The following is a 13362-nucleotide window of genomic DNA, read 5'->3' as shown; positions in this document are numbered from 1 at the left end:
GCTCCGGTTCTGGTGAGTAAAGGGGTGGTGAGGCTCTTGGGTGGGAATCTCAGGGTGGGACCCTAGCGCCCTGGAGAGGACCATTCTCCCATGGCCGTGGCCCTCCACAGCAGAAGGCAGCTCGGTAGGATGGCTCGTTAGCTGGGATTGTCAGTGTGGAGGCTGGACGGCGCTGTGGCAGGGGGGACGGGACTTGCCCTTGTGCCTGGAAGGCAGTCCCAGCCCAGCCAAGGGCCAGGAAACCCCCTGCACTCAAAGAAGGGTGCATGCTGTGCCTGCCCGTGGCGCAGGGCACCCACCAGGCCCTGGACAAGTCCTGGTGACTGCCCCAGTGGGCCCCTCCCACCGCAGGGAGCAGAGCTGGGGGCACGGGGCAGGGCAGCCATGTGAGATAGCGGTGAGGGATGAGGTTCACAAGTGGAGAAACGAGCTTTATTTCCAGTCTTCAACAGGTAGGGTAATACTTATTTAATGTGTTTTTGTGTAAATGCAGAATAGCAAAATACCGAGCAAGAAAATAGTGTCTCGGTTCTGAGAGCAACCAAGTACTTTATCTGCCATGAACTCTGCTTATCTGGAATTTCGCGCGGCCTAAACGTGTTCGAATTCTTTTGAAGTGCTATCTAGAGAGGGTTAGCGTCTCCAGCTGTAGGGCATTGGCCTGGCCCTGACCTGGCATGCAGACGCCGACACGTGCCGCCCGCCTCAAAGGACAGAGCGGTGCAGCCGCCGGCGCTGCACCACCTGCAGCCTTTTCTGCCGCTCGGCAAAGTTACTCTTCAAGGTCTGCTTCAGCGCGGGCAGGATGGGGCGCTCTGCCACGGGCATAGGGCTCAGAATCAGGCTGGTAGGGCAGAGGGAGGTCACTACAGGTGCCCCCGGGAGCAGGAGCGGAGACTTGGCTGGCAGCAGGGCCCCAGGCAAGGCACTGAGCTGTCCCTGCCCCTTATGTACTGGGCTCAGGCCACCCCACCCTCCCCCTGCCGGTGGGACTCACCATTTCTTGGGGATGCCCTTGGTGGGGACCTTGGGGAGCTGCATGGCTCCCTGGTGAAGGGCCTCCTGGTCCCTGGTGAAAGAGGAGTCGGTAGTGAGCCCCAAAAGAGCAGACCTCACTGGGATGCGGTGGGGACCACGCCGAATCACTCACTTGGGAGAGCTGGGGCCAGCCTCCTCAGATGCAGCCTTGGGCCTCCTCAGGTTCCCTTCCAGGAGGGCCTTGAGGTGCTGCAGCTGGAAGGCAGGGAGAAGAGGGGCAGTGGGCGGGGTCTGCGGAGGCACTGGGGTCCCCGCTGCCTGAGCCTCACCTCTTGGGCCTGCAGGAGGTTGGCGTTCCACAGCTGGCGGATGACCACTTCGCATTGCTGAAGCGTGGTGGGCTTGCGCAGGTGCAGGGGCAGACTCATCACGGGGGGCTGCTTGCCCTTGTGCTGGCTGCCTGCCACCCAGGGGGCTGCTGAACTGGACGTCTCCACTTCTTCATCTCTGGAACAGGCACTACAGCAGCCCAGAGCTAGCCTGCCAGGATTGGTCTAACCACCCACCACCTCTCTTGAGGGCGGCATCCACACCAGTGTGCGGCTGGTGTGGGGAAGAAGGGTGTGTCTACACAGCCTCCTCAGGGTCTGGTTCCCTTCTGCTGGCCAGGGTGCTCCAGACACCAGGTGGCGGGGGTGGGGGGCCATCTCTGGTGCCAGCTGTGACCTGGGCGTATCCCTTCCTCTCCCCTCAAGGTGCACTGAGGGTCAGATGTGGTTCAAGCTGTGTGACTGCCCTCAGTCCTGACCCCACACCTGTGGGGCTGGTTGAGAGGGACTCTTAAGTAAGGACCGTGCAGAGAAGCAGGACCCCGTCCTGCTGGCTGAACTACCCAGGGGACAACAGGGTCTCTTCGGATGCAAAGTCCAGGTTCACTGCTGCTTTCCAGGAAGTCCCAGAAACAGGTGTCAACCCTGGTCTTGCTCTGGCCTGCTGGCTCTGTGCCTTGCGGAGGCCAAGCCCATTTCCCAGGGTGAGCCCAGGAACCCAACTTACTGTTGTTCTTTTGCTTGTTGTCTTGGTGAAAAGCAAACTAATGTGAAGGCCAAGTTACTTTGTTTCATTTCTGTGAGAAATTAGTTTCTGGGCTGCTGTTGGCACCCTCGTGTGGGCTCAGGTCAGCACAGGGCATTGCCCGCCAGATGGGCCTGCCTGGAGTGAGTCTGCTTTCACCCTGGAGACTGACCCATTTGGAAGGGCAAGGCAGCTGGCTGGTTCCAGAATGTGAACCTACTAAATGCAACGCTGGGCCCACAGGGTACAGGTGAGCCCTTACTTGGCCTGCCCCTGCACCCCTGGGGCTTTGTCCCGCTTGCTGTTGTGAAACAGGGCAGCAGCTGGGGTCTTCTCTTCCAGGTCCGTCTTCAGAGGAATGTCAGTTTTTGAGTCTTGCTTCTTGGAGAAGCTGGGCCGGGGCCTGGCCTTTCCTTGAGAGTTGGCTGTAGATCAGACCCAGACAGGGCAGTCACTGTGGGTGGGCATCAAGAGCCAGGGCCCACGTCCTCCAGGATTGGCTGTGAGTGCCCACGGAGCGCCTGCCCTCTGCCTCGGTTTCCTCCTTGTAAAGGAGAGATGGTAACAGAGTCCCCATTGGGGGGGCTGCCAGGTGACCCAAAAAGGGGGTCTGTGGGTGGTGCCTGCTGAACGCCCTAAAACTACTGCTGCTGTAGAAGCTGGCCTCCCCCTACTTGTACTGGGTCAGTCTCCCATGTCTCGGGGAAGTCCAGGGGTCAGGGTGGCCCCGCAGCTGTTCCCTGACTCTGAGGCAGCACCCCATTTTGGGCAAAATGAAACTGTATGAGAGTTCTGGGACCCGGCCTGCACAGACTTCCTTTCCACGGACAAGGCCCACGGCCTGCCTAGGCCCTGCATGGAAGGGGCAAGGGCCACTCCCGGGGAGGATGCCTGGCCTCTCAGGGAGGCCGAGTGCAGAGAAGGGGCTATTAGCTCCCCTCACTCTGCAGAGGACACCACAAGCCCAGAACGCTAGGCAGGGCTGTCCCACCTGTATCTACCTGCTTGCAGGAAACACAACAAGCAGGGCTTCTGCCAGGCTGCCCTTGGAAGACCACTTAGGAAGGCTCAGGGGCTCCTCTCTTTGTATGCAGGCAGGGTGTGCCTGCCACGGGAACTTGTGCCCCACGTTGATCTGACGTTCACTTCCTTTGTAGCCAAGGAAGCTTTCGTTTTCGTAGTCTCCCTCTGGCCAACTCATGGTCCTGTCACACCCCGCCTCGGCTCCTTCCTGCTGGTGTCAGCTGGCGGCCACCCTTTCTGGCTCCCTTCAGCTACTCCTTAACCCTTAAGTCCACAGAGCTTGGCAAAGGTGCAATCTGGTCAGCACCCCACACTGGCCATCGGGGCCCAGGGCCCCAGTGGGGCATGTGCCCCTCCCCTGACCCTGAGTTCACAGAGGGTGCTGGCATGCCAACTGACAAGGTCGAATTTGAGACGGACTTGATGGACTGAAAGCTGGAATTGGAAGTGCTGCCTGTGGGAAATGCACACGGTTAGTCTGAGATGGTGGCAGCACCACCTTGGTCCCAGCTTTCCCGGACACTTCTGTGCCCCGCTGGTGGGAGGGGCCAGGCCACCCGTGCCTTCCTCCTGGCCCTGCAGGCCTGTGTGTTTGTGTTTGTGTTTGTGTTTGTGTTTGTGTTTGTGTTTGTGCAGAGCCCTCCCCCCTGCTCTGGTGAGGCAGAACCAAGGCCAAGGGGAAGGTGATTTCTGGAAGGGCCATCCAGAAAGCAGCGGGCTTGGGCCCGAAGAAGCAGGCCCTGAATGGGAGGATGGCCTCTTCTGATATCCCACTGGGGACCCCCGACCCTGCAGGACTGGGACCATTAACAGGCCCTGCCACTTGCCCAGGATAGCTCACTGGAACTGCTCTGCTCCGCTCGAGGAGGGCCCACCACCACTGTTCCCATATTCCATGTCCCCTAGGAAGGGAGCCCCGGGACATCCCCAGACTGGGGCATACCAGGCTAACACCTCTCAGACCACCTCTTGATGTCAGACTTGGCCCCAAAGGTATGTGGGGGGAACAGGCCCAACACAGCCTGAGTCTCCCTGGGCTGGGCTGGAGGACAGGCAAAGAGAAAGGGGCTGTCACGATGAGGAAGGGCCTTAGACGAGTGACTGCAGGTCTCTCTGTCTCTACACTTGGTCACAGCAGACATGGCAGGGAGGATCCCAGAAGGACTGTGCCCAGAGCCGTCTGTGCCAGAGGCACAGGGCTGGGGGCTGCCATAGCAGCAACCCAAGTAAAAGAATCCCGCAGAGCAGCAAGGCTGGGGGCCCGGGGGCGGGGCGGTGGTGGCAGGGGTGGGGTCTCGGCAGCCCCACCCCAAGCTGCTCTTCCTGCTTCCTTACTGCAGACTTCAGGCCTTGGGATCCCCGAGAGCCCCACCTGCTGTGCTTGGGTGCACAGTCACCCACACCATGGCGGGGGGTGGGGGGCAGTGGTGTCTGTCCAGGTCCCCCAGGATTCCTCCCCACTGGGATAGTACATGGGCCAGTGCAGCTAGCTGGGTAGACACAAGCACTCTGGAGGGGCTATTCCTGACAGAAGTAATTTCCCATCAGGCACCCAAGGGCCTCAGTCTTACCTTCCTTTGGCTTCTGATTCATTATTAGCTTGTAATGGAGATCTGAAAGCAAGCATGTGCTCTGGTCATTTTTGAAACTGCAGCCATTTTGGGAGGAGAGGTTTTGGCTTGCCCTGTGCACTCCCCGCTGAACCCCTGAGAGACCTCACACACTGCCCCATGGGCCAAGCCTTTACCCTGGGTGTCTTAGGGCCAGCAATGCCTCTAGCTGTTCCCTGAGCCAGAGCCCTTGGGTGAGAGCCTCGCCAGGAGTCCATTCCTCTGCCCATGACATCTATAGGGCACCCTCTGCTAGGTGGAGCCCCAAGCTCCAGGGGAACAGAGGTGAGTGAGTCAGGATGACCCAGTCCTCCAGGAGCCCCTAGTCATGGATGAGCAAATGTGGTCAGAGCAATGATCAAGCGACACCCAGAACGTGGGCTGGCCACATCCAGCCTGGGCATCAGGGAGGGACAGGGGTGAGACTCAAGACTCCCTATGTCAGGAGGAGGGAGTCCTGACATCATGGTGATCCCTTGATCTAATAGCCCTTCAGGTAAAGGCAACAGGAGAAAGGTGGGGAGAAACTGAGACAGGGCTAAGAATGTGGGGGGAGGAGTTCCAACTACAGCATAAGGGAGAAGAGAGAGGACAGCAGTGTCCCACCGTGATAGGCCTTAAGTTCTGCTTCAGGCCTGGCCCACGGCGGTGAGGAGCCACCAGCGGGGCAAAGTTAGGAAGGACCTGCCCTGAGGAGACGCGGGGGCAGGGGGAGGTGTCCAAGGAGGGGCTGGATGGGAATGGCAAGTCGGCTCTCGATCTGTGTTTAGTCTGTGAAAATCACTGAGCTGTACACTCGCACTTTTTACTTCCATAAAAGTTTTTTTAGAACAGGCGGGCCCGACTTGCCTAGAGAGGAGACTGCGACCCGGCTTACTGTGGGAAACGCTACACAGCCAGACCACCCCACCAGATGGTGGGGCGGCCCCGTCGACCCCGCCCACGAAGACCCAGGTTTGGGGCCCAGGGTGCGGAGGAGGCAGGGGGTGCGGAGGGGGCAGGGAGTCCGAGACCCACGTAGCAGGACCCGGGGTGGGGCTTGCTGCCCTGTGTCCTCCTTATACCCTGTTTAAGGGTTTCTAAACCTTGTGTTCTAGAGTCCACGAGCGTTTCGGTACTGGAGGCACCCGGGAGCGGCAGGTCTGCCTCTCCCTCGGGCCCCGGCCGCGGAAGACGCCTCACTCGCGGCCGCGGCGCCCCGACTCACCCTTGTTCTCCCGCTTGAGGTGCTCGATCTCCTCGTGGAGCTTGACCAGTGTCTCCGAGTGCTGCTGCTGCAGGAACTGCAGGCTCTTCTCCAGGTCCACGACCCGCTTCTGCGCCTCGATGAGCCCAACCTGCGTGCTGTGCTGCGCGGGCTGGAGGATGGCGGGCGGGCGCAGGCGCGACGTGCCCCGGGAGCCCGGGATCCCCGAGCTGGGGGGCCGCTGCCCGGCCGCCGCCACCCCCGCCCTCATGTCGCCGCTGCCGCCGCCTCTGCCGCCGCCTCTGCCGTCGCTGCACTCCCACTTGGTGGCTCCACTGCCCCGGCCTGGTGCCGCGTCGCCATGGAAACGGGCGCGAGCGGGCGAGGGGGGCGGGGCGTGCGGCGGGGCGTCCTCTGTGATGCCCGAGAGACCACGCTGCTGGTGGGGGTGGGGCCTGCGTCAAGTTTGCCTGAGCTTGTACACCCTGACTTTGAAAGGCATCCTCTGAATTAAGGTCAGGTAATCGTCCGCCTTTACAGTAGGTCTTACGCTCCAATTATCTATGCTTGTTTATTTTAATAGTTCGCTTCTGGAATAGATGATATGGATTACATATTCAAAAATCCAAAGGTAGAGGACTTTCTGCTTTATGAAATGTGGACAGAATATATGAAACAGCCACCTGGAAACAACGGAGAAGAACAGAAAGCAAAGTGGACGAAGGCAGCTCTTGAAAGAAGAGCTGCTTGGGGCGCCTGGGTGGTTCAGTTGGTTAAGTACCCAACTCTTGAGTCTGGCTCAAGTCACAACTGTGAGATGGAGACCCGTGTCAAGCTCTGCGCTGAGAGCAAGGAGCCTGATTGGGTCTCTCTCTCTCCCTGTCTCTCTCTCTCTCCCTGTCTCTCTCTCTCCCTCTCTCCTCTCTCTCTGCTCCTCCTCCGCTTACATGCTCTCTTTCTCTCAAAGTAAATCAATAAAACTATTTTTAAAAAGAAGAGCTGCTTTTTCCCTGAGCTCTCTCTTCTGGTCAGCCGGACCTCAAACAGGAAGCCACAGTCCTATTGGCTGCAGAAGGCAGAGGATGGAGTTTGGGAAGGACAGTGCAGCTGGAAACTGAGGGGGCAACACAGTGAAGTTTGGAGCCTCTGCAAGTGAGGAGTTGAAAGCAATAAACTTCAAACATGTGGCTGGCCTGAACTGCCCACAGCATTCCAGGCATTCCAGGGAAAGAGAAAGAGCTGGAAGGCCAAAAGCTGAGAAGAGATTCATTTGCTGCTAGCTCCAGGGGAGACAGAATTTGGAGTCTGACAGAGGAGCTTGGTAAACGCTTCAGTTTTTCTTTTAACCCCCAAAAGGATCACACCTTGGTAATAAAGACTATGTTCTAGAAATAAGAGATTTGCCTTAGAACTAAGGGCAAAATCAGAAAATACCCACCCTCGTAAAACTTAGAAGCCCAGCCTCCACAAAGTTTTGGTGATGTTCCAATAATTCAACCCCCTGGAGAACAAAACTCAACACTCTTCAGAGAATTATAACAGAACCCAGAGTCTCTGTGTCCTGTCATCCATGATGTCTGATATACAATAAAAAATACCAGACATGCCAAGAAACAGACAAATGTGACTGAGTCACGAGAAAAAAAATCCAGATTCAGTCAATGGAAATAGATCTGCAAATAATACTAGATAAGAAAAGTTACAGAAAAGTATTTTATAATGAATATGATTAAAACCTACAGAAAAAGATGGCCATAGTGAGTGGAATCATAGAAAAAATTTTAAATGATTGATAAAGCGTTAAAAATGAAAGGAAAAAAAAAAAAAAGGAAATCCTACAACTACAAATGTACCCGGATTTCTGGTTTCCTGGTCCAGCCTTGGCAATCGTCACTGCCATCCGCACAAAAGAGAAAGTCGCTGACAAGCTGAAAAATCAATGAACTCTTCTTAGATCCATCAGAGAACTGAGATCACAGGACAAACGGCTGCCCCCAAATTGGAGAGACAGAGAATCACAACCCACTGGAGCATCAATCTCTGTCTGAACCACTACCAGGGGAGGAAAAGCTAAACTGTAATTGATGAATTGCTGGTGTGGCCAGTGTAGACAAGGGTTAAAGAGTTCAGGGGGCAGAGGTCCAATCTTAAGGGGCCCCGCACCTTTGTGAGTTTAACCTCCAGGAGCCCTACCAGATTCTCATGAGGAAGAAAGATGGAAAAAATCCCCCTGTGGTCCCAACAGGAAGAGGGTGAAGCAGCCATTTTGAAGTATTGCCCAGAGCTTTCTGTTCTTCAGGGATTTCCCTCAAAACAAACTAAGACAGCCCCAAATGCCAAACCGGCTGGGATTTTAATAGAGCCTAACAGACCTGGAGGAAAAGAAATACCTAACTCTAGCTGCTTCTAGCCTTCCCCTCTCTCCACACCTTTCCACCACATCAGTGGGGGCCTGTGTAAAAATGGGATACAAGCGAAGGAATTGCCCATCTCAGAACTAATTTAAGAAGTGTCTAGGGGCATCTGTGTGGCTAAGTTGGTTAAGCATCTGACTCTTGATCTCAGCTTAGGTCTTGATCTCAGGTTCGTGAGTTCAAGCCCTACATTGGGTCCCATGCTGGGCATGAAGTCTACTTTAAAAATAATAATAAATTGGGGCGCCTGGGTGGCGCAGTCGGTTAAGCGTCCGACTTCAGCCAGGTCACGATCTCGCGGTCCGTGAGTTCTAGCCCCGCGTCGGGCTCTGGGCTGATGGCTCAGAGCCTGGAGCCTGTTTCCGTTTCTGTGTCTCCCTCTCTCTCTGCCCCTCCCCCGTTCATGCTCTGTCTCTCTCTGTCCCAAAAATAAATAAACGTTGAAAAAAAATTAAAAATAATAATAATAATAATGATAATAATCATAATAAGTTTCTAGGAAAACCCAAAGACAACAAGGAAGACAAAATAAGGGCACCGGAGGAATATTTTGCCTCTGACACCTATGGCTGCAACAAACAATAAACATGGACTAAACCCTGGCAAGATAAACAAAATCTCATGCTACAGGCCTGTTTACCTCAGTTGCTTCTACACAACACATCATATCCAAATTTCAACAAAAAATTACAAGGCATACTATGAGGTGCCTGGGTGGCTCAGCCAGTCAAGTGTCCAACTTCGGCTCAAGCCATGATCTCACAGTCCATGAGTTCAAGCCCCACATTGGGCTCTCTGCTGTCAGCGCAGAGCCTCCTATGGATCCTCTATCTCCCTCTCTCTCTCTGCGCCTCCCCAGCTGGCTCGCTCTCTCTCAAAATAAATAAACCTAAAAAAAATTACAAGATATACTAGAAGACAAAAAAAAAAAAAAAAAAAAACCAAAAAAAAAAAAAAACCACATAGTTTGAAGAGACAGAACAAGCATCAGAGCTAGACTTGGATCTGGAGAGATGTTGGAATTATTGAATTGAAATTTTTATTTTTTCACATCTTATTTTATTTTATTTTTTATTTTAAAGAGAGAAAGAGATGCAAGCAGGGGAGAGGGGCAGAAGGAGAAAGAGAGGATCTTAACCAGGCTCCATGCTTAGCGAGGAGCCTGACACAGGGCTTGATCCCATGACCCTGGAATCATGACCTGAGCTGTAATCAACAGTCAGACTTCAACTGACTGAGCCACCCAGGCGCCCCATCAGATTGGGAATTTTAAACAACTATGATGACTATGCTAATGGCTCTAATGGAAAAAGTGGACAATATGAAAGAATGGAGGGATAATGTAAGCAAAGAGATGTAAACTCTGAGAAGGTAAAGGAAATGTGTGAAATCAAGAACGCTGTAACACAAGTGAAGAATGCCTTTGATGGGCTTATCAGCCGACTGGGCAAGGCCAAGGAAAGAATCAATGAGCTTGAAGTTACGTCAAGAGAAACTTCCAAAACTGAAATATGAAGAGAAGGGTGAATGAAAATGACAGAACACAATATCCACAAATCCTGTGACTGTTTCAAAAGGTGTAACATATGTAGAGTGAGAAGACCGGAAGGAGAAGAGAGAAAGGAACAAAAAATATTTACAGCAATAACGACTGATAATTTCAAAAATTAACGAAAGACAACAAATCACAGATCCAGGAAGCTCAGGGAACACCAGGCAGGAGAAACACACACAAAAAATCTCCTCCTGGGCATATCACATTCTCACTGGAGAAAATTAAAGACAAAGAGAAAATCTGGAAAGAAACCAGAGGAGGAAAAAAGAAAAAGAGCTTTCATAGTAAGAAGTAAAGATAGAATCACATCGGATTTCTCCTCAGAAACCACGCAAGCAAGAGAGTGAAGAAAGATATTCGTGTTGAAAGAAAAAAGCCACAAACTTAGAGTACTGTATCTAGCTACATTTCCTTCAAAAGTAAAGAAGAAATAATAAAGACCTTCTCAGACAAACAAAAATTGAGGAACTTCGTTGCCAGTAGCCCTGCTTTGTGAGAAATGTTAAAAGAAATTCTTCAGAAAGAAGAAAAATGACATAGGTCAGACACTAAGATCTACATTAAGAAGAGAGCATTAGAGAAGGAATAAATGACGATAAAAAAAAATTGCTGTTTCACATTCTTAAAACTTAAAAAAAATTGTGGGGCTCGAACTCACAACCCCAAGATAAAGAGTCACATGCTCCACCGACTGAATCAGCCAGGCACCCCTTCTTTTTCATATTCTTGTTTTTCAGTTTATTTATCTATTTTGAGAGAGAGGGAGAGAAAAGTGCAGGAGGGGCAGAGAGAGGGGGAGAGAGAGAATCCCAAGCAGGTTCTGCACTGTCAGCGCAGAGCCCCATGTGGGGCTCAAACTCACAAACCGTGAGATCATGACCTGAGCCAAAATCCAGAGTTGGATGTTTAACCGACTAAGCCACCCAGGCGCCCCGTCATATTCTTAATTAATCTTACAGATAACAGTTTGTTTAAAATAACCATAGCAAAAAATAATCATCATCATAGCAACAATGCATTTGGTAATTATAGCTTATCAATAAGTGAATGACAGCAATGTTATCAGAGATGGGAGGGAGAAATCAGAAATATTCTAAGGTCTTGCACTCCCGTGAGGTGCTATGCTGTTATTCTAAAGAGAACTTGGATTCACTGTAAGTGTATACTCAAGGGCAAGCACTTAAAATAATTTTAAATCAAAAGTATAATTGATATGCTAAGAGAAGAGAGAAATGGGATAATATAAAAGGTTCAGTTAAAGGGGTGCCTGGCTGGCTCAGTCAGAAGAGCATGCAACTCCTAATCTTGTTGGGATTGGGAGCTCAAGCCCCACATAGAGATTACTTACAAATAAACAAACTTAAAAAAAAAAAAGAAAAAGTCTGAGTTAAAGCCAGACAAGGTGGGAAAAGAGTGGAAGACAAAAAGAGAAACAAAGAGCAATGAATAGAAAACAGTAACAGGGGCGCCTGGGTGGCTCAGTCAGTTGAGCATCCGACTTCGGCTCAGGTCACGGTCTTGCAGTTCGTGAGTTCGAGCCCCGCGTCGGGCTCTGTGCTGACAGCTCAGAGCCTGGAGCCTGCTTCAGAATCTGTGTCTCCCTCTCTCTCTGCCCCTCCCCTGCTCATGCTCTCAAAAATGAATAAATGTAAAAGAAAAAAAAAATGGTGTCAGGAACCTGAGAAAAATCACTTCTTACTGAAGCAACATCACAGTTGACTGCTTAACATTACAGTTTTTTGACAATTAAGGCAAAAGGAAAAGTCATTGTGGAATAGAGTTTTCATTCTCTCGCAAAGGAAATATGTACATTCTTCAGAAACAAATTTCTTTGGGACCCATATGGAGGGATTGAGCATTTTGGTGGCTTGGATACGAAACATTGAGTAGAATGGATGATGTTTTCGAGAATACTTTCCCATAGTGCCTGGGTGGCTCAGTCGGTTAAGTGTCTGATGACTCTTGATCTCAGTTCAGGTCATGATCTTGCAGTTAGTGAGTGTGAGCCCCACATGGGGCTCTGTGCTGATGGAGTGGAGCCTACTTGGGATTCTGTGTCTCCTTCTCTCTGCCCCTCCCCCACTGGTGCTTGCGTGCTCTCTCTCTCAAAATAAACATTAAAAAATGTAAAAATAATAGGAGAAGAATACTTTCCTTAAGAGACAGGCAAGTCAGATGGATATTCATTTTATCATTTTTCCTTTTAAATGTATATATTCCTTTAATAAAATTAAGAGATAATGAAGATCTTTTAAAATCTACTGTTACAGGAAGATTTCAGTCTTCACTGCCACTATTCACAACGCCCCAGACATGAATACTACGTATCTGGGGCTCTTTTTTCCAGTAGTTACCTCCATAGCTCTCGGTGATGTGCTTTTGCTACGATTTTTTTAAGTTTATTTATTTTGAGAGAGAGAGAGAGAGAGAGAGAGAGACAGAATCCTAAGCAGGCTCTATGCTGTCAGCACAGAGCCCAATGTGGGGCTCGACCTCATGAACTGTGAGATCATGACCTGAGCTGATTCAAGAGTCAGCCACTTAACCGACTGAGCCACCCAGGCACCTTTACTATTTCTTGATTTACCAAAATGAGCCACACCCACCGGCTTCCTTTCCTGTTCTAATGAGTGAGGGTTTAACTCACTTCTATCACCAATCCCACATTCTAATACAGTCCCATTATTATTCTTAGCTCCTCTCTTATTTATATTTGTAATCCTACATCTTTAGTTTTGGTTTTACCTCATTTTACAGCAAACGAAGTGTGGCCGTGGGCTCGCGAAAGCATGATGTTGTCAGTGCCTCTGTCTGGAACTCACCGGTCCTGCTGTATTTCCCATCACCCTGAAGGATGGCGGAATGCACTTTTGAAGATTTGCTTCTGGTGTCAGCTGGGTGAAATCACTTGGTGGAGCTAGCGAAATGTCCCTAATGTCCCGGGAGATGCAGGCCGTGCTTTGAAGCAGCCACTAACGTGTAGTGAAGTTTCTTTCCCCGAGGCAAAGATATCCAAAGACTTCAGGAATCAAGGGGTAGAAGTGGGAGGAGCTTGTTTCACTGTTACTATTCTAATGACCTACCAGTAAAGTTTCAACTTCCCACCCCCACAGCTTCGGGTTCTGCTGGCTTAGAGGTCTTGCTTGGTTGCCACAGGTGGCAAGGGACACGCTGGTTCCACTGAACAGGAAGCTGAGACTGCCACCTGGTGACTTTGTCAGGCAAAAAGGGGGTTGCTGTACTGGTTGGGTGGCTGGGCTTGATTATCAAGCGTAAATCGGTTTGCTACTCCAGAATGGGGGCAAGGAGGAACACCTGGAACCCAGGAGATTCTCTTGGTAATCTTACGTAGGGCTCCCGCATGCTGTGGTAAAAATGACGGAAAACTATAGCAACCTAAAACAGGCAGGACTAAGGGGCGACTGGGTGGCTCAGTCGGTTAAGCGTCCGATTCTTGGTTTTGGCTCAGGTCATGATCTTTCGGTTCAGGGGTTCTAGTCCCTCATTGGGCTCTGCGCTGGG

At 51.5% G+C, this 13362-nt stretch overlaps 1 protein-coding gene and 1 long non-coding RNA gene across 2 annotated transcripts; one reads left to right on the top strand and one right to left on the bottom strand.

Moving 5' to 3' along the window:
* Positions 1-410: 410 nt before the first annotated feature.
* On the bottom strand, positions 411-6262 carry LOC123588319 (coiled-coil domain-containing protein 74B-like). The gene is made up of 9 exons (XM_045459134.1): positions 5893-6262; positions 4647-4688; positions 3471-3529; position 3439; positions 2315-2477; positions 1308-1485; positions 1151-1233; positions 998-1069; positions 411-844 (listed from the first exon to the last, which is right to left on the bottom strand). The coding sequence occupies exons 1-9, from the start codon at positions 6140-6142 to the stop codon at positions 706-708; spliced, it is 987 nt and encodes a 328-aa protein (XP_045315090.1). The 5' UTR covers positions 6143-6262; the 3' UTR covers positions 411-705.
* Positions 6263-6278: 16 nt separating this feature from the next.
* Positions 6279-12949, top strand: LOC123588321. Its single transcript, XR_006707806.1, has 2 exons — positions 6279-6386; positions 12598-12949. It is a non-coding gene; the product is annotated as an uncharacterized LOC123588321 (long non-coding RNA).
* The last annotated feature ends 413 nt before the right edge of the window (positions 12950-13362 follow it).

Source organism: Leopardus geoffroyi, chromosome D3, assembly GCF_018350155.1.
Source record: "Leopardus geoffroyi isolate Oge1 chromosome D3, O.geoffroyi_Oge1_pat1.0, whole genome shotgun sequence".
NCBI lineage: Eukaryota > Metazoa > Chordata > Mammalia > Carnivora > Felidae > Leopardus > Leopardus geoffroyi.
This window is presented reverse-complemented; position numbering and strand designations above follow the sequence as displayed.